Source organism: Panthera uncia, chromosome B1 (assembly GCF_023721935.1).
Source record: "Panthera uncia isolate 11264 chromosome B1, Puncia_PCG_1.0, whole genome shotgun sequence".
Classification (NCBI taxonomy): Eukaryota; Metazoa; Chordata; class Mammalia; order Carnivora; family Felidae; genus Panthera; species Panthera uncia.
In genome coordinates, this window is record NC_064811.1 from 37,957,187 (window position 1) to 37,977,556 (window position 20,370).

Genomic DNA, 20,370 nt, shown 5'->3' on the forward strand with positions numbered 1-20,370 from the left:
ATGGATGACTTGTTCCATAGATATGTGTTGTATGACAGGGTGAGTCATGTAAGTAGTGACATCTACGCTCAAGCCTGAAGAAAGGAAAATGTATGTCCCAAGAGAAGTAACAGCCTGTGTAAAGGTCCACAGACTCAGGAAAGCCAAATGTATTAAAACATAAAAACTGAAACAAGGAGAGTGAATCTAAACCACTTTGTGAAAGGTAGTGATTAGTAGTGAGAAATGAGGACAGAAAGGTGACTAGAGGCCAGAGTCTGGAGGGACTGACTACCCTACGTGCTCTAGACTTGCTCCTGAAAGTGGTGGGTGGACACAGATGGGAGTCCATCTGGACAATGACAAGCAAATCCACGTCAGAAAACAGTGTCAGAACCAGAGAAAAATCTACATATGGGTCAATATTTGAGGATATGGAATTTAATGAGAATGTTCTGAGAAAATCATTAAAGTGCTAATCAGTAGGTGTTGAAAGTAAAGAACCTTAGGGAGCACATTTAAGAAGAGAATAAAGAGAAACCAAAGAATGAGACAGATCCAGAAGGGTAAAGAGACCAAGAGGAAAGAGTTTCAAGACAGGGCAGATCTATGACATCAAGCAGAGCACAGAAGTCACAGAGGGTGAGCTCTGAAAAGGAGCCGCGGTTCGTATCACTGACACAAAGCGTCCAGAGCAATGTGTAGGAACGTAAACACCAGTATCGGTAAATATAATTTTGTACACTTATCGCTACCTCACTGTGGCAGTCACTTACTTCCTCATCAAACCGTACCCAGCTTTAAGAGAAGCTCTTGATTGAAATTTTCATGCAATGGAACTACCGAGTTTTGTGCAAACTCCTAATTGCTGGCAGTGGGAAAACCCAACAGCCTTTGTACTTTCCTTGGCAGGCCAGACTGGAGCCGTTTAGCAGCCTTATTGGGCTAGCTTGTATGCAGGCTCGTACTCTAGTTCTCTACCATAAAGAAAACAATTGGTTTTAGACTTCTGTTCCAAGAACCTTATTTTCTACTCTATTTGCCTTGAAACAAGCCACAAAAGATGAGAGAAATTTCAGATGGCGGGGCCACTGCCGTTCTCAGCTACAGTCTCTCCCTCTTCATGTTGGGGAAACTGAAACACAGAGATGATGACTGGCTTGCTCAAGGTCATAGAGCTTTTATTTTAGAAAATGGGGCTTTTCATATATAAATAGTGGTTTTTATGCTTTTATACACTGCTTTGCCATCACAGCCTCTTCTGATCAAGGCAGAGGCCCTTCCCCTCTCAGTGTCTTTAAAATTAAAATATAAACAGTTATTTAAGAATTTAGGATCCTCCAGGTTTATAACCTTGTCTCTGTCAGGCACTAGAATACAAACCATGTATAATATTTTTTAAAGGAAATCTCACTTTTTATCTGTCCAAAGAGAAAAATTTGAAGCATCTTAAATAGAACATACAACAAGGAGAGGGTTCTATTATATTTTTACCCTGGAGATTACACACGTAGTAAACGTTTATTTACCACAATTCTATATTAAGGATTAAATTAGTTCTTTTATAATCAATTATTTACACTAGCTTAGTTTACAACCTTCATGTTAATAATATTTTTTCCACAACTAGTGAGTGCTGCAATATCCAACACATTTTAATGAAGCAGAGGTCAAATATCATCATGGCATTACCAGAGATTAGTGTTAATTTGTCAATAAGTATAAGGATACGTTCTTACTTATAGACTATGGTAGAGTTAAGGTATACTCATAGCTGATAAAGAAACTTCACTTATTTTATGCAGCATATTCACAGAAATCAGTGGTCAATCTAATAATTTACTAGGAATCTTATGAAAGCATATGATAAGGAATAAATCGGTCTATGATTATACTTTTGATAAAAGTAAGGTTTATCACCACAACCTTTAGAAACAGAAATTATGAATTTCTAATTGTCAGAGTGAAGCATGAAAATAGTAATAGTAGTAATAATAACAACAACAAAACAACATTTAATGGGCACTTAAAGAATCTCCACCTTGCATTATATTCTTTATGAACGCCCCTAATGTTGTACAACACGGTAGCCATAACTGAGTACCTCCTGGCTACTCAAAGTGCAGCCCAGGGACCAGCAGCATTGGTATCATTTAGGAGCTTGTTACAAATGCAGCATCTTGAGCTCCACAGGGACATATGGAATCAAAATCTGCATTCTTAACAATCACTATCCAAGTTATTCACATGCAAATTAAAGTTTTTAAATACTTCAGGAAAATCAACTCATTGGAACTCATGTTTTCCATTTTACAGAGCAGGAAATTGAGGCACAAAGAGATTAATTTTTCTATTAGCATCAGTAGATGTGACAGCCATTGCTAGATACATACTGAATATCCAACGCATCTTTCTAATAAATCTCCAATTTTCCCAGATGCTCTCCTAGCTTGAAATAGCAATGAGATAAATGTGGAAATCAGCTGCAAGACCTGGGAAGCTTTACTTTTCTAATGAAAGGAACTAACAGAGATAGTGCCATCCCCTCCTTTTATTCCAGCCTTTACCACGGATATGATAGCTGGAGCTGCAGCAGCCATCTTGGGACCATGAGGTGACAGCATAAGGACAGAAGCCAACCCTAAGGAAGAGGAAGTGGTAAAATAAAAACAATCTGGGTTCTTGAGGCTCTTGATGCCATCACTTAAGAACTCAGTCTTCATTTGGAGCCACCTACTTACAGACCTTTGTGAGGAAAAACTGACTCCCACTGAAATCACCATAGATAGAGTTTTCTGTTAGTTTCCGACAAACACATCCCTAACTGATAAAGGCCATAATAATATTGTTTCACCTATATTTTATTGTTTTATTCCAACACTAGGAAGCAAGGTTTCCTTTATTTCCAACTGGCATTAAATCTGCACCCTAAAAAGCCACTCGGAATTACTATATCCTCCTCTAACGTCTTCAAGCAGAAGCACGTAAAGTGTCATCCATCCTCTCTGACCAGGTGGGGGAAATGATAGAAACGACAGGCCATAAAACAGTTCCCTAAAAGGAAGGGATGTGATGAAGAGACATGTGCTTTCCACTCCACTAACTTTCATATCCACTCACTTAAACACGCACCTGCCCACTTTGCTTAACCTCCCAGCTGGTCCAAGGCAACAGCAACAGCAGCAGAAATTGCAGCTGCCCTCTGCACCTGGTGGCAATCAGATGTCTGAGAGGAAGATGCCCGTATTAGAAGCTGTCGCCAAAAATGACAAGGTCTGGATTGGGTGTGGCAGCAGTCAAAGGAGAGTGACAAAGGCGGGCAACAGCAGTGTAACACACAGAACTGCATCGAAATGTATGCATTTCTGAGTCAGCAGCTGGGTCCCAGGGGACTTGCCATCACCCCCGTATTTCACGGAGAGTAATGTAAATCTTAAATGACCCACCCTGCCTGCTAGAGTTATGTATGAGTCATTCCATCAGCTTGGTGGCAGCCAAAAATACCTCCAAGAGCCCTTCAGATTATCTGGGAACCTTGAAACAAGGAAAGTTGAAAAGAAGTCGGCTGCACCAACAGTCCCCTCACTCCTTTATCTGCCTGGTCCTCTCCTTTAAGAATTCAGACACTGTTACTCGAATTTATCTGTTTCGAGGATAATGAGTCCATTTTTTTTATGTTTAATCTATTTTAAAGGGTGACATATTCTAATATAAGCACTGCTAATCATATGGTTCTAAATATAGCTTTCTTGTTAGTTATCTTTGATCCTACAATTCTGTTATCCTTATTAAGGCAAAAGCTACTCAAAATGATGAAAGGATAGCTTAGTTTTAATTCTTAGTATCGAGGGACTTGCTGTTCTCCCAGCAATGCCCTAATGATGACTTCTTTTTAAATGGGTCTACATTCACCCCCATTCTTTTATAACATTTTCACCACCTAAAACCAGCCTGCTTACTCTCCTAAGAGTGTAAAGTTTCTCTTCTTCTGATATCTGCTGGACGGATTCTTTTGCTGTTCTACAAAGCACGATCATCAGCCTCACATTTTTTGCTTCAATGATTATCTTCTCACATGTCCTAGATAACTAATTAAATCTACCCTCCCATATTCCCCTCTACCCGACCTGAACACCAGCCTTGTGATTCCATTTTCTTTTAATTAAGACTTCCTCTCTCTTGGTATCCAAACTTTAATCTTCCTTGTAAACCTAGCTGGCATTTTAGCCCACTCTGTCCTTTCTTGAGAAATTGGAGAGTTTATGTAATCTTGGTAACAAAAATGAATTTGTCCTATGTACCCTAATTTTCTGACTATGGCTGATTTGCTTAATTTCCACTGTAAAGGCTTCTAAAGAATTCATATAATTGAATATATTTGGACTCTCCAACCCAAATATATGAGTAGGAAGTCAGCATCTTGCTTCAAATGCTGAAATCTTCTTATGAGGAATTAGAGGTAAAATGGACCTTTCATCTTTTTCTAAAAGCCCCCCCAGTGACACTCTCTTCCTCCAAACCACTCCTCCAGTTCAAGTCTGGAGATCTTTTAGGTCCCAGAAAACTTTTTAACATATACCATTCTAAAACCACCTGATCCTTTTACCTTCTTAATGAAAATCAAATGGTTCCCAAATACTTGCTAAAATACCATAGGCATCCCAAAAAACATAATCTAAATATGGGCTTGGGGATGCTATTAAAAGATACTATATATGTGTATATATATAAATTTATATATTTTTTTAATTTACTATTTTATGAGAGAGAGAGTGAGAGCATGTGCCAGGAGAGGGACAGAGGGAGACAGAGAGAGAACCTTAAGCAGGCTCAACACTCAGTGCAGAGCCCAACATGGCCTTGAGATCATGACCTAGGCCAAAATCAAGAGTCAGATACTCAACTGACTAAGCCACCCTGGCGCCCCAACGTTTATAATTTTTATCCTTTCTTCAACCTTCCTTAACCTTGTGACATAACTCTATTCTTCTATTCAGACACAAAATTCAATTGTACTACTCATTATATCATAATCATAAAATATCCCCCAAATCGATTACAATTTACTAACCACCTCCACAAAATAGTTGAAATAGCAGTTATCTTCTTTTTGACATATATTTTTCCTATGGCTACTATATCAAAAGAAGAACCATACTTTTTCTTTTATTGTGTTTTAAATCAAATTAACAATGCCCTAACTGAACATATCCTTGAAGAATGCTGAAATACTTTTATGCAGAAAGAATGTCACCACACATGTTCCTGGAACAATCTTTGTACTACATTTTGCATTCATTCCCCTAAAAAAGAACTAAGATCCCAAATGTTAATAAAGATACTTTTGAAAATGATGCTTTTATAAGAGTACTATTTTTTTAATTTTATGTGAAAACTTTTTTTTTTGTTTTGACATACTTTAAATATTGAAATAAACAAGAAGGAACATAAAAGGATAAAATAAAAACCAACATCACAACTTAGGTCAAGTTAAGACCTCATATGAACTCATATTTTTCTACATGCTAGTTTTTTAGTTTATTAAAAAGGTAAAATGAAAACATACAAAGATATCAAATTACTACTTAATCGAAGTTACTAAAAATGCAACAAACTAGTGGAAATTTGAGAGATCTACATTTTATGGTAAGTGATATCCTTAATTTTACAAGCTTCTATATGAAATACTTTTAGATTTAAACATTAATTATATTCTTATACATTACTTTTAAATGATAAGTTCTGTACCTCAAGGGATGAGGGTATTTCAAGTTAAAAACAAGTTTTCAGAATTCTGTGTTGGGTCGGGACCATTAAAAATTCAAAAGAAATAAACTGAATACTCATCACATTACACATCATGTAATTTATTTTTTTTTTATTTCACAGGAAATGTCTAGTTATTATTTAACTCATCTCTAGCTCAAAAGAAATTAAAATAAGGCAGAAAGAAAAGTTTTCTTTACAAAGAGAACTGAGAAGGGACCCCTGGGTGGCTCAGTTGGTTAAAAGCGTCCGACTTCGGCTAGCTCATTATCTCATAGTTCGTGGGTTCGAACCCCACATCAGGCTCTGTGCTGACAGCTCAGAGCCTGGAGACTGCTTTGGATCCTGTGTCTCCCTCTCTTTCTGCCTCTCCCCCACTTGTACTGTTTCTCTCTCTCTCAAAAATAAATAGACATTAAAAAATAAAAAAAAAAGAGAGAGAACTGACAATTGTCCAGAAATTTCAACTGGAATTAACACTTACCTTACTACCTCTGAGAAAGCTTTTCTTAACATAGATACCCTCAACACCTCTGCTACATACGCAGAAAGACACGCTTTCTGGATGTTATACTCTTCTACAGATAAAATTCTCAGTCTGACAGTAAATATACCCCGAATCACTCTTGCCACTAAGAGAAAAGACAATAATGTCCAATAAAGAAAACACAGGGTAGTTATACAGTATTTTTAATTAGGCAGGGAAAGAAGAAACCAATGTCTACAACACTTGAAAGGCAGAAAGCCCCCAAATATGGTGTGAAATGAATTTCCGCAAAGTCTAGGTCTTATTCATCAAAATATTTCCAGCATTTCAAATAAAACCCAGAAAATACTTGGCCGTTAGCAAGAAATAGTTGAATGCATGAATCATGTTATAGACATAGAACTTGGCCAACTCCAGTTATAGTACAAGAAAAGTGATTTCTTACATCTCTAAATTTCAATAGCATGTTCTTATAATGAAACATATGTTGTACTATTTCAAGCTATTTCGAGAATCATAGTATATCTACCTTATCTGTCCTCCAAGGGACTTCAACCACCGGAGACCAATACCTTACCCTGTACATCTTTATATTCTGCAGAATGTCTGACACATCATCAGCCTTCAATAGACATGGATTAAGAAACAGAATACTAGAATAATTTAATTTGACTCTTTCCATGTTAACACACTGAAAAGTAATGATTTGCTGACTGGCCAAGCTGTTCACTTGGCCACCTCCACTACCAATATAGATTTCTACAATATGATTGAGCTGTAGCAATCAAAAAATAACACCAAAACAAATGGATCGGTCATGCTTATGGTCCAATTTATCCACTGTGTTAAGGGGGTACAAAGAGAAACACTGATTGCACCTGAGTTTAAATGCTAGTGAGAGGCATGCTTGTGCCTGAAAAAACAAAAATAACAGTCCCTCAAAATTATGACTGAGAGCAATGCTTTTCCAGCAGTGATGGTTGAGAGAACAAACTGCTGTTAACCAAGTACGTTTTAAGTTGAAAACAAAGCCTTGGTTTACGAAAACATGAGCAGTATTCTCTTGGTCATGCACTTCAGTGATGTCACCATGAGTTTTGCTGGAGAGATGCTGTTTGGGAAGAAAATGCCACCATCTAATCCAATGCATACCTCTGCTGCCGTGTATCCAGTCTGCCTTTCCTATCAAATAAATCACAAGCTGTGTACCTAGTTCAAATAACGGACCAAGAAAGAGTTCTGCAAAACTACCTCAATCTAACCATTTCTGAAGAAGCCTGTCTTGGTAGCATTCTCTGCCGGGCAGTGGACAAGCAGCACAGCGTTAGGGAGGGTGTGCAGAAATGCTAAGATGTTCCTCGGTCTTGCCTCGAAATACTGAGAAGAATACAGAAACCTGTACATAACATTACCATGCTTCCAGCTTAAGGTAGCATGCATTGTGGCGAAGCCCATACTATGTCCACACCAGAAGGAGAACACTGCAAACAGACCCCAGACAAAATTGAAGGAACTGATTTTGGAAGTCAGACCCAGAGTTTCCAGCCTCCCAATAGCACCCCACTTCAAGCAGCCGAGTACCTTTCTGCTTTTTTGTGTTTCGTGCCTCCGATAACTTTACACAGGAAATGACAATTGATAATGGCCCTCTGCACTTTTAGCAAAAATTCTTTTCCACACTTGTGTGAAATCTCCCCAACTTATTTCTATTTTCTCATTCATGAAATAATCAAATGCACTGTTCCCTGTGACCTTTAGGCAAACTTAAGTGAGTGGAGAAGACAGTAGCCGAGAGCACTGAAAGACTGAAATCTTCTTTTGCCTACAGCTTATTCTGAAGGATATCCTACTCCAGCACTGCAGGGAACCCCAGGAGCCTGAGTTAGAAGGGAAGAGAGATAAGATTCTCAGCTGCCTCAGGCCTCTTTGGGAACGTGGTCCCAACCACAGCCGCTGAATGAGGAGAATGCCAAACATCACAGCTTTACAGAGAGCAGAGACCCCAGTAATGGCGTTTACTCTGTCTCCATCTGAGACAAGAACTTCTTAACAGGCAATCTCTCTTTTCCTGCTCATCTCGCAATCCACTTTTCCCCCCTCCCCCACTTCCAATTCTACCTAGAGATTTCAGACTATTCTTCGTGCGTTCCTTCAGTCCCAGTGGCTCCACCGCCCGTCACTTCCTAAGACACTGTCAAGCATCAGACATATACTCTGTGGCTGCAAGACCCACTCGAGAGCAATTGCCATCCAAGTACCTAGCACATCCCAGGTTAGATTGATGGACATGCTTTCAGTTTTATGTCCCTAAAATCATCATTAATGTTATATAGCAAAGTTTTACTCTGTAAAATATATCTTTTTCTCCTACAGGCAAATTCATCACCATGAGTTGATGATGCCAAATTATTACATGTCATGATAATAATTATAAAGAGCAATACATATGTCATACCTCTTCTGTGAGTGGTTTTGTTTTCAGAGATTCTGTACATATACAAAGGTGTGTCTACAAAAATGAAACTAATCACATAAGAAATATACAACCTCTCCTGTCTTTAAAACTGGGTTATGTGTGCCACAAACTTATCATTTTTTTATGAAGCCATAGCTTTTATAGATTAAGTGAAACAGAGTGATGCCCTGTATCGCATTCTATTATAACAACAGCAGCAATAACACTTACAAGTATTGAGTTGCTACTCTGCTTGCCATATACTGTCCAAAGGATTTAAATGTTAAAAAAAAAAAAAAGTCTCTAACAAAACGAGAAGTCACATATTTTTACTCCTATTTTACAAATAAAGAAACCAAAGCAAGGAGAGATTGAGTAGCATCCTGAAAGTTTTGTAGTTATTTTACAGTGGCAACAGAATTCAAATCCAAAGGTGTTGGTCTCTAGAGGCATTGATCTTAAGCATTACTTTATAAAGTAATAATACCATGCTGTTTTGAGGACAGAACCCCTCTTAGGTTCTGGGACAGATCAGATTTTTATTTATTAATTTCTCCCACTGAATAGCCTATATTTTATTTTTTATAAATTGGAGAGTAGTAAAATCCATAGAAACATGTTGTCATCCATCTGTCTACAGCCTGAAGTAAATATCCATGAGCAAAGCTGGAAACCGACCCTCAGACCCTAAGCCTACGATCTGACATCATATTTTTCATAGCTTTAAGCATAAAGTTTCTTCAAGGTTTCAGAGTATAAAACAAGAACATGGAAAGAAAAAATCTATCTAGATGACCTCTTCGAAAGAGCTTTTCAAAATGCAGTTAAGCATGGTACTCAATCTAGATTTTCCAGATTGGATCTATAATTTAGATACCAAGCCTTGTCATTTCTAATAGTTGTCACTGTTGAGCATTGTGGATGCTAGCTGTCATAAATGTCCAAGGCCTGTCTACACATTCATTTTTCCAATGACCCCATAAAATTGGTCTAAAACACAAATGCTGCTTTTTATTTAGTTAACAATTTGAAAGCTTCTTATGGAATATAAAAATATATGTGTTATACTCCAAGTTGTTAGCTCTAATGACTAAAATGAAGAGGAAAAACTGATTCAGTTATTAGTTCTAGCTAATCTAAATGCATGGTCTCAACAGATAAGATATCAAGGCAAACCCATCTCAGGTTTCCAGGCTCACAAAGAAGTAAGCCTACCAAATGTACAAGAACTACCAATATTTCCTTGGCACGTTTTCAAAGAACACTACCTCCTAAGATGTTTTTCTTGAAGAATTCTCCTCGTACTCCCAGCAACACTAACACTTATCAATTGTATGTCACATTACGCTCTCTTAAGAATTTTAATTTACTTGAACCACATCACATTTCTGTGAGATATAAACAGACTAAGTGGATCCTCTCTTGCCATTTCATAGATGAGTAAATTAAGTCACATATGGGATAAATGAATCACCCCAAATCACACAGTTCAAAGGCAGAATCACAACTAACATAAGTCAGGCTTTGAGTAACTGGGGTTATAATAGCTCTAATTCACCAAGATGTCATCCCAAAATATGCTGATGCTAATAGTGGAAGGTCAGTGTGTGAATTAAATGATAACTGCTCCACCAATTTTAAGGATAAGGTAAGTTCTATAGTTGATTCTTTTCATGGCAGCACAGTATAAATAATAATAATAATGATGATGATGATGATGATGATAATAATAATGATAATAAAGTACATGAATAAAATTAAAATCCTTCAAGAAATATTTCAGTGCTTACTATATGCCAGGTCCTGTTCTAGATGCTGGGAACAGATGATGCACCAGTGAATAAAGCAACAAAATAGACAAGAATCCCTGACCTCAATGAGCCTACATTCTAGCAAAAGAGACAAAAATAAGCAATTGCCACTAAAGAAATAAAGAAATAAATTATTCTATATATTAAAATAAGGGGGGAAAATAAGCTGGTTAAGGGAGATTAGAATTATTAAGAGGTAGCCAGGTTATAGTATTTATTTGTTTGGTCAGGGTAGGCCTCATTGAGGAGGAGAGATCAAAGGATACCCAGGGAAGAGAGAATAGTCAGAGGAAAAGCTCCAAAGAGTATCCTGGTGTGTTCAAAGAACAGAAAGGAAGCCAATGTGACTGCAGCAGGATGAGCAAGAAGGTGAGTTGTTGTGAGGTCAAAGAAAGAATAAGGAGACAGATCATCATGCACGGCCTTGGAGACCACCACAAGAAACCCAATTTTTATTCTGAATGAAGTAGAAACGATTGCAGAATTTTGAGCAGTTGAATGGCATGATACAACTTAAATTTTAAAGAAACTCCATTGTTAATCATAAAATATCTTAAAATTTTATCACTCAATGTATTTTTAATTTTTTTATGTTTATTTATTTTGAGAGAGAGAGAGAGAGAGAGAGCACAAGCAGGGAAGAGACAGAGAGAGAGGGAGAGAGACAGAGAGAGAGAGAATCCCAAGCAGGCACCACTCTGTCAATGCAGAGCCCCATGTGGGTCTCGATCTCATGAACCACCAGATCATGCATGACCTGAGCCGAAATCAAGAGCCAGATGCTTAACCGACTGAAGCACCCAGGTGCCTCTTTCATTCACTCAATGGATTGTATGACCTTCATCATATATATGAATCTCAATTTACCTTCCTCCGTTCAGCATAAAAAACCATTATTTCCATTTTCCCAAGGGAAATCCCAAGGCTCAGAATGTCTAAGGAACTTGGCCAGGGTAAAATCTAGTAAGTGGTCGAGCCAAGTGAAAAGAACAATTTTTTTTTAACTCGCAGTCCGAAACCGAGTGTGCTTTCCTATATAGTGATTTGTATTAGTTATAAAGGAAAGAAATGATAATTGAAATTAATTATCCAGATTTTTCATCAATAGAGATGTTCTGTTTGATACATTAAAACTGAATCAAATACATATTTTCCTTCTTATTAATTTCTGGGACATAATGACACAAGTAATTTCCTTGGACTTTCTATGTGAAATGACATATGAACAAGCAGGAGAAGAATTTTGGATGCAGAAGTAATCACAATAATGATGTAAATTTACAACAGTACATTTAGAAAGTTTCTGAAAGTCTTTTAGGTACTGTTATTTATTAATTCTCTACCATATGCCAGGCACTGTGCTAACTTCTTAGCATATATCATCGTACTTAATATTCATCAAATGCTCTAAGAACAGTATGAGTAATCACACTCTATAGATGACAGATGTGGACCTAAAGAGGCAAAGTATTGAAAGGTCATTGGACCGCTCAGGACCAGAGCTGGGATTTTACCTAAATCTCCAAAATCTAAAGCTAGGTCTTTACTAAGCCTCGTTACCTTCCTGTAGCATGCTGCCCAACATATCACTCAACATTCCTAACCAAAAGGTCAGCCAAATATGGATAACCCCATTTTACAGATGATGAACTGGTCGTAGAAAAGTTAGTCAAGCAATCAACATTTATTTGATGGCCACAATATGCAAATCAATATTTAGTTGCTGAGAGCATAGAGGATTTATGATACAATGCCTTGCCTCAACGAGCTTACAATCTTGTTAAGGTAACAAGAGGCACACAAAAAGGTAATAAATAATCCAAGATAGCACATAATAAGTTTCAGATGAAATATAGAGCCAACAACTGCTAAAGAAATTCAACAGAGAGAAAATTGAATCTGGGTGTTTCAATTCACTTAAGAAAGATCTTTACTAGAGGACCAGTGTTGAGGTGGTCTTTATAGAAAAAGGGTTTCCATCATCAAAGATGATGAGAAAAACACTTCCAGTGAGAGGAAATAATACGACCAAAGGCCAAGGGAACAGATGTGAATGGATTATCAAGAGAAGATGAACAAATGCATCTGAAGTGCAGGATGAAAGGGAGGCAAAATACAAACGAAATCAGGAAGTAGAATGTAGAAAACCTTACTTGGCAAACTAGGAATCTAAGGGAGGAGGGACGAACTAGATCTTTGTTGAATTCCTACTATGGGGCACCGGCTTTGTATGTACTTTTTGTTTATAGAATTCTCTCAACAATCCTGTAAGGCAGAAAGGTAGCTGTGTCATGGCCCTTTTAGATGAAAAACAATTGATCTGGTGCAGAAAACATGGGGGATCAAGAAAAGATGATCAAGAAAAGAGAGGGATATGTGGAAAGCATTGTAAGAATAAAAGAAAACTATCTGAGTGGGAGATATTAGCATATGCCCAATATCAGAGAAGGATTGAGGAAGACCCTAGACAAGAAGAGCTGCTTAGTCTATTGCATTAATGCAAATAATACAGTGACAAGGATCTATGCTTCAGTGGTGACAATGGAAGTAAAAAAGAATGTAAGAGATATTACAGAAAAAAATATGAAGAGCTAAGTGGCATTAGCCACGTCCTGAAACAGGTAGTTTCTACTCCCCAACCACACACCCACAAGGTAGGTATTTCCCCTAAGAACTCACAGAGACAAAACTCAAGGTCTTGCTCAAATACTGAGATTTTTGACAGCACATAATTTATTTTAAAAAATAAAATCTATGATTTAGGACAAACGTCTGCCTTAGTGTAATCTTCCTCATAAACCACCAGCTTGGCAATAGTTCATTCCCATATGCTAACATGGAGACTGATTCCTTATATTCATGCTCATTAGAGATATTAATTACTAAAGAAGCATTATTTTCCTTTTAGTTTTTTTTTTTCCTTTTAGAAAACCAAGTGTATAATAAACAACTGAGTTTGCTCTGAAAAATACAATAGGCCTTATTTCTGAACATTATTCCTCCCTGTACTTCTAAAATGAGAGGTACCTCTCAGGGATTCCAAGAAAAATTAACTGCATTAAATAGTATACTATTTAACAACAAGTTGGGTCTTTTCTGACTTTTTCTGACTCCTGGACAATCCAAACCATACACTGGCAAATATATATAGAATTAACAACAACCTAGATTTTTCAAAGAAAGTATTTACATAAACACCTAGGCATTAATCAATATGCATCTTTACAAGCAATTTAATATTACAAAGTTGTCAGCCTCATAATAAACTAGCTAACTATATGACTATATAAATCTTTGATTAGTACCAATTGTCCAGCTAATTTTCCTTTATTTTTAATTAACAGTTAACCTGAACATCCAAATAAGTATAACATACACGTGTGAAATGTGTGTATGTATAATTGAAGAGTAACAATATTTTGAGTCAGAATCCTTTAGAAATTACACACCTACTTTACTTTTACCTAATTTCCTTAGTATCATCTAAGGATAAATAGAAGTTAATTAAAATTTAACATATTTTAAAAAATTAATATATTAGCCAAGCCTAATTTCCTTTATCTTTATGGATTAAAACAGATTTGTTTTTCTGAATTGAGAGTTAATGTTTAAATCTGAAATCAAACTATGCCAGTCCAATAAATTTTGGCCTACAGCAATGTATACCTGAAATGTCTTTGAGAGTTTCAAGAACGCCAAACCTGTGCTGTACTTTAGAAATACCATAAGCATGGATAAAGAAATATCATCATAGAATCCTAAGTTGTGTATTTGTTAAAATATAACCCTAACATACTTTTTATTATGTGCCTCATTTCTTCATATCTGTACTGCTGTGAAAATAAACGTCTGTAAAATGTGAAGATACTACACGAGTATGTCTGCCCAACAATGTTTCATTTTAATATACTTTAAGTTTTAAAAACTTAGCCATTATATATAAACTAATTTAAAAACCTCATGCAGAAAGTCTGGGCTCTATATGACTTTAGGCATTCTACAAAAATATGTTAAACACATTGTGTGTGTAGAAAAGGAAACACAAATAATGTTTATTTCATATACCTTACTTTCTATTATTCAGTTATTTAATACATGCATTCATATATAGAGTGTATTAAAATATGTATATTACTCTTAACTTTTAGAAGCATTATTTTGTAAGAGTTTAAAAAAAGTAAAACTACTTTTACCTCCCAGTCCTGGTCTAAGCCGATTATCGTAACCATCCAGAAGTCTGTCTAGAATTCTTGTAAAGATGGTAATGTTATTTTTAGCTTCATCTTCTTGGATGTTAGCCAGCACCAACCTAAACAGATAATTTTAGAAGCTGATATATACATATATGTACATATATATACACATGTATATACGTATGTGTGTTGTACCAGTACCAACATGCTCTACTTCCTTGATTTGAATTTTAAGTCTCTCTAAGCTATTAGGGCCACCCATTTTCCTTCTTTGGTCACTTCTATAAATACCAGCATGTCTATGGAGAAGATAAATATGTTGCTGAAAATGGATACTAAATACTAGATTATCAGAAAGACTGACGTCAAACTCATTTCAGGTTTCTGCCACTTAGCACCCAGTGTGGAATATTCATTTTCTAAAATCCGTCCCCTAGAATATATTATGATTGTAGATGGCCACATGCTGACACTGTTAGTAATGTGACTCTGCATTAAGAAAGGTACAATAACAAAACGACTCCTGAAATACTACTGCAGCGATTTGAATACTAATTGGAGAATAAATTGCCTCCTTGGAGGCAGAAAATTTCTCTATCTTCCTCATAAGTGCCTTTCCTTTTTTCTTTATGTCGTTTTTCTCTTTCAAACAGAGATTATTTCCTTACTTTGGGTATACCGCCACCCAATGGCCAAGTGCAATATAGACATCAGGGAAACTCCACTGGCTGTGTTCCAGGCTCCACTGTAGCCAGGTGGTGGAAGTGGGCTCTGAAAGGAGCAGGGGCACATACAGGGGTACAGACAACCCTGGAGGCATACCCCTCCTGACTGGTCTCTGAGGAGAGCGCTAAGGGTTACCTAAAGATTAAAAATCTTGCTACTTGTGTGCGTGCGTGCGTGTGTGCGTGTGTGTGTGTGTGTGTGTGATAAATTTGCAGAGAAAACAAATGGTCTTAAAATATCACCAGAAAAGGGTCAGAAACAGTGATTTTCTCCATTATTTCTCCATCAGAAAGCCAGAGACCTGATTTTGTGACATCCAGCAATTTGGCGCATAAAACAGAATGTCCCTTTTCACTGCCATTTTTTTTCCCCTAGAATGATTCAGAGATTTAAATTACTGGCCCCAAAAAAGAATCATTTATATAATAGAATAAAATACTGGCATGAGCATTACTGGTCAAATATAGAACAGAAAACTAGTAGAGGGAAATAATGGTTAAGCACTGAGGACCTTCAGTGATTGCTAATTGACCATGGTAGGTTCACTCCTTTAAAATCAAAGACTATATGTGAGAGCTGTCTGATCAAGGAGTACCGTGTAAAGTATCATTGACAGAGTCAATTTGCATTTAAATGATTACACAGCTAGAAACAGTCATAACACATTAAAAAATTGGTAACCAACTTCAAACAAATATTGTCTTGAGAGCACGGAAAATACTGAAACACTGATATACAGGTAAACATTTAAAAATTATGTCAGCAAACGAGTTTATCAAAACTCCAGCATCAAAAGTTTCTATGTTACCTTAAGCTAATTCTAAAACCAATCACTACAATAATTGTAAAGTTCCACACAGAGGTTTTCACTGAAAAGTGGTATTTAATCATATGTCAAATTCTTTTTCTAAATTCAGTATTAAGCTGTTAAATGAGGAGCTACTTTCAAACTAAAAATAAGCCTTTATGAAGAGATTTCTTCTCAATTCCACAAAATATTTTCATTCTTTGACAATTACTTGACAGGAAAATGAAAAATTAAAAGGCAAATAAAAATATAATAAAGACATTATTTTTTAAAAGGAATGATTAGATGAACATTCTTATCATTTATATTTCAAGCTCTCTAATATTTTGAAAATCATATCCTAAGTTTAGACAAAATAAAAAATGCCCATTGATAATACAAAATCAGAAAAGACTACAACTAAGATGATGTTATGGAAAGCAATAAGAATTAATTTTATGTTTGTAGAACACAGGCAAAGCAAAATTAGTTACATGTTTAAAATAAGTACTGTTTATGACAGTGACCACTTTAGCAATAAAAGATCTCTAAATCAGTAATATGAAAAGTTGATGAATAAATCAAGCTTTGTTTTATTGTATACTGCCTCTACCTAGAGGTTAAAGACTCACACATCCTTTGGGTTTTCTATGTTGACTAAAGAGCACAGACCACTAAAAAAAAAAAAGAAGAAGGAAGAAAGAAAAGAAAAAAGGAAGGAAGGAAGGAAGGAAGGAAGGAAGGAAGGAAGGAAAGAAGGAAGGAAAGAAGGAAGGAAGGAAGGAAAGAAGGAAGGAAAGAAGGAAGGAAAGAAGGAAGGAAAGAAGGAAGGAAGGAAAGAAGGAAGGAAGGAAGGAAGGAAGGAAGGAAGGAAGGAAAAAAAAATCAACTTAACAACCAAACCATTTTAGCTTGTGCTTTTCTGTTTGGCTTAAAGAAACACTGTTGGCTTCTTTACTGAATGTTGGTGTCATTATAAATGCATACAACTTAACCACTTCAAAACTTGCAAGAATATGCCATCCAAAAGATATTCTTTTCTTTGGTGATTTTCTTTTCTTTTTGTAAGAAAATGTTCCTGATCACTTGCGTATTTTATCACTAAAATCCAGAAGCAGTGAACTTTTGATAGTCTCTCCCACTTCATAGTTCAATTTCTTGATACAAGCTTTTTTTTTTTTCTTCCCTTCATTAGAATTGATTCTTCAAAATACTTCGGCTTCTCAAAGGCCAGCCCTGCATTGATGACATTCAAGAAACACACCTTTACCCCGAATCTAAAAAGTCAAATACAATAAATAAATGTCTCACCTGGCTGGGTCCCACACCAAGAAAACAAGAAGAAGCAAATGCATGTTGTAGGTGTTTAATTTCGTCTTCATTGTCGCTCTTTGGAAAGCCATGGAAAAAAAAAAATACACTTAAAATTACATTCAGTCCCAGAAAGCCCAAAAGAATGTCAATTGGTGTGAGAACTGGAGTTAAAGCTATTGAATTATTCCACTGGAGCAGTGTGGGGTGTGATGAATGGGGTGGGTGGGGAGGGTAGTCTTTTCTTTCTTTCTTTTTTTTTTTTTTTTTATCTTGGCAGTAAGATGACCAAATAATCAGACTGCTCTGCCAGGAACTTCCCCCAGCCCCATCGTCAGCAAACACTGTTTTGTGCTCGCACACACACACACACACACACACACACACACACGTAACAACAACACACGGGACCCTGAACTGACTGACATAGGAGCTAGAGAAGAGAACGGGTCCGGAGGGGGAGGGGGGGAGTGAAAAGGGGGAGGAGAGATGGGTCCCCCATGCCACAGCCCCCTCAGCCAAGACCACCCCCGCAACCCCAACGGGAAAAGCAAGGGGCAGGCAGCCCACTTTTTTCGATTATTATTCTTTTCGTTACAGGGAACTGCAGACCTCGCGTCTTCACTTCTTCGCTCCCTCTAAAATAATAGAAAATAAAATAAAAGAAGCTCCCTCCCCGCCCGTGCACAGTTGCCCGAGACCACGTCTCGGAGGCAGCCGGGTTCGGCTCAACTGCTGCGAAACGACGCGTTGGACAGCTGTTCCGGAGCCGAGACCACAATCGGAGCAGGAGCGTGAGGCTCCCGGATCCAGCACCGGCAGGCAGGCAGCGGCAATCACAGTGTGCAAAGTTGCAGACTATAAAAGAGCCAGGCTAACGCGCTGCCTGCCGGGCGGGCGGGCCGGCGTCTAGGATCTTATTGTAGTTGCAGATGCGCTTCTGGTGATGAGTATCGAAATTTTGTTTTAAACGTGTTGGGGAGGAGGAGGCGAGCTGAACCGCCTCGGGTTGCAGGGAGCATCGGAGAGTGGGGTGGGGAAGACGAGGCAGGCACGCGAGGCAAAGGCAGGCGCCAAGGGGTCCCTGCTGGGGCCAACGTGCGCGACCTTACCTGAGACAGCAGGCAGAATCGGGTGTTTTCCTCCCTTTGCCCTGATCTGAGGAGACGGGAAACTTGAGGGAGAGCGAGAGAGAGCGCGAGTGAGAGAGAGAGAGAGAAGAGAGCGACTGCAGCAGCCGAGCGAGCGGGCAGCGATGGGCTGGTGGAAGCCGGAGCGAGCGCGGAGAGCGACGGCCGCGGCGCGGGGAGTAGATGGAGGCGAAGGCGTCCGTAGTGGCGGTGATGGGCGGAGGAGGAGGAAGAGGAGGAGGGGAAGCGTTGGCAGGAGCGGGCGGGGGGGGGGGGGGGGCGGGAGCCCAGGCGGGGGGCGCGCCGGCGGGGGGGGGGACGAGCCCCACGCCTGGAGGAGGAGGAGCTAGGCCCGGGAGGAGGGCTAGCGAGGTTCCCGGGAACGCAGGTCCCCCCACCCCACCCCCGCCCCAGTCCAAGGTAACCGCCCCGTCGCCCGCCGGGCACCTGCAGCGGCACAGCCCGGGGCGGCGGCGAGCTCCCCGGTGCGCCCCGAGCGCTGCTGCCCGCGCCCACGCCGCGCCGGAGGAACGGAGCCCACGCTCCACCCGGGACTGCTCCCGGCGGCAGCCCGCTGGGGCTCCCCCCGAGGCCCCGGGGTTCCTGGGGGGGGGGCTGCCGGTGGGTGTTGGTGCAGAGTCGGGAACGCAATGTGTCTGCGCGGCCCTAGATCCCCGGGGCCTCGCCCTGCCGCCCGCCCCCCAACATCCCCTGGCTCTGGAGCGACGTGGCTGCTGAGGAGAGGTAAAGAGATACCACTCCCGCTGGAGGGCGAGGGGACTCTAATCAGCCTGTACTTAGTCATCAGCGCATCCACGCAGGAGCAAGTTCAACGCATGTTGCGTGGAATCAGACAGCAGGAAGTTTCTTTGATTTCCTGAGCCGTCTTGATACACCACTCATTCCTTCACACTCCTGCAGTCAGCACCAGTTTCCCTACAAAGCCCTGAGGGCTGGAGACCTCCCTCCAGCCGGTCGGGAAAGTCCGTCTGCAGATTATGCACCTGGGGAAACCTCCCGCTCACTCTCAACCATTCTTTTCCCCAACGTCTATTCACAGGCGTCCTCCCTTCGTGGTGATCAAATTCAATCCACAGCTCTAAAAAAGTTTACATTCTGCAACCCCGCACCACTACCACCCCAAGCAAAAAGGTACCTGTTGTGCTTCTACTAAGTCTGCAATTCTTTGGGGGGGGGGTAAGGGGGCGGGAAGGAGATGTAGTGTAGTGGGGTTTGAGTTTTTCCCCCCGTAGGGCTTTTTGGTGGTGGAGGGACCTGTTGTAATTCCAGTCCTACAGTGCACTTTAAGCGTTGTGTTTCATCTGTCTCCTTTCTCTTGTTTTATCTGAGGCGATAAAATCCAAACGTGCAACTTGAACCAAAAACCAAAAAAAAAAAGAAAAAAGAAAAAAAGAGAGAGAGAGAGAGAGAGAGAAAGACATTTTCCTTTTTGTACTGCACATAACAATGTTATGCTTGTATCTTACTAAGGCAAAACAGAGCGGGTGTTTATCTCTTCAAGAAGTTGTTATAAACGTTAGACACTTTAAAAGGGGAGAAAAGAGAAGTATGCTGATACGTTTTTCTCATATTACACTTGGAGTCAATATGTGCCAAACACTTCAATTTCGTTAGTTATGAACCAGAAATTCAGACGTTTTTCCTAGATGGTGCAGTTTTCATAACAACGGGCACTGCTAATCTACAGTCAATTTTAGCTTTGCC

At 39.1% G+C, this 20,370-nt stretch overlaps 2 protein-coding genes across 4 annotated transcripts in view; one reads left to right on the plus strand and one right to left on the minus strand.

Moving 5' to 3' along the window:
- Window positions 1–18,870, minus strand: part of GABRA2 (gamma-aminobutyric acid type A receptor subunit alpha2) — a 122,801-nt gene extending 103,931 nt beyond the window's left edge. For 2 of the 3 annotated variants that reach the window (XM_049630456.1, XM_049630454.1), the window contains exons 1-2: window positions 17,516–17,727; window positions 14,692–14,807 (exon numbers count right to left, since the gene is read on the minus strand). In XM_049630456.1, the coding sequence (XP_049486413.1) occupies window positions 14,692–14,807; window positions 17,516–17,607 (208 nt within the window). In that variant the 5' untranslated portion in view covers window positions 17,608–17,727. Of the gene's footprint in view, window positions 1–14,691; window positions 14,808–17,515; window positions 17,728–18,627 lie in introns of those variants that run through there. The other variant, XM_049630455.1, reaches the window with a different exon arrangement.
- On the plus strand, window positions 18,771–19,830 carry LOC125922339 (translation initiation factor IF-2-like). The gene is made up of 3 exons (XM_049630011.1): window positions 18,771–18,855; window positions 19,060–19,389; window positions 19,706–19,830. The coding sequence occupies exons 1-3, from the start codon at window positions 18,771–18,773 to the stop codon at window positions 19,723–19,725; spliced, it is 435 nt and encodes a 144-aa protein (XP_049485968.1). The 3' UTR covers window positions 19,726–19,830.
- The last annotated feature ends 540 nt before the right edge of the window (window positions 19,831–20,370 follow it).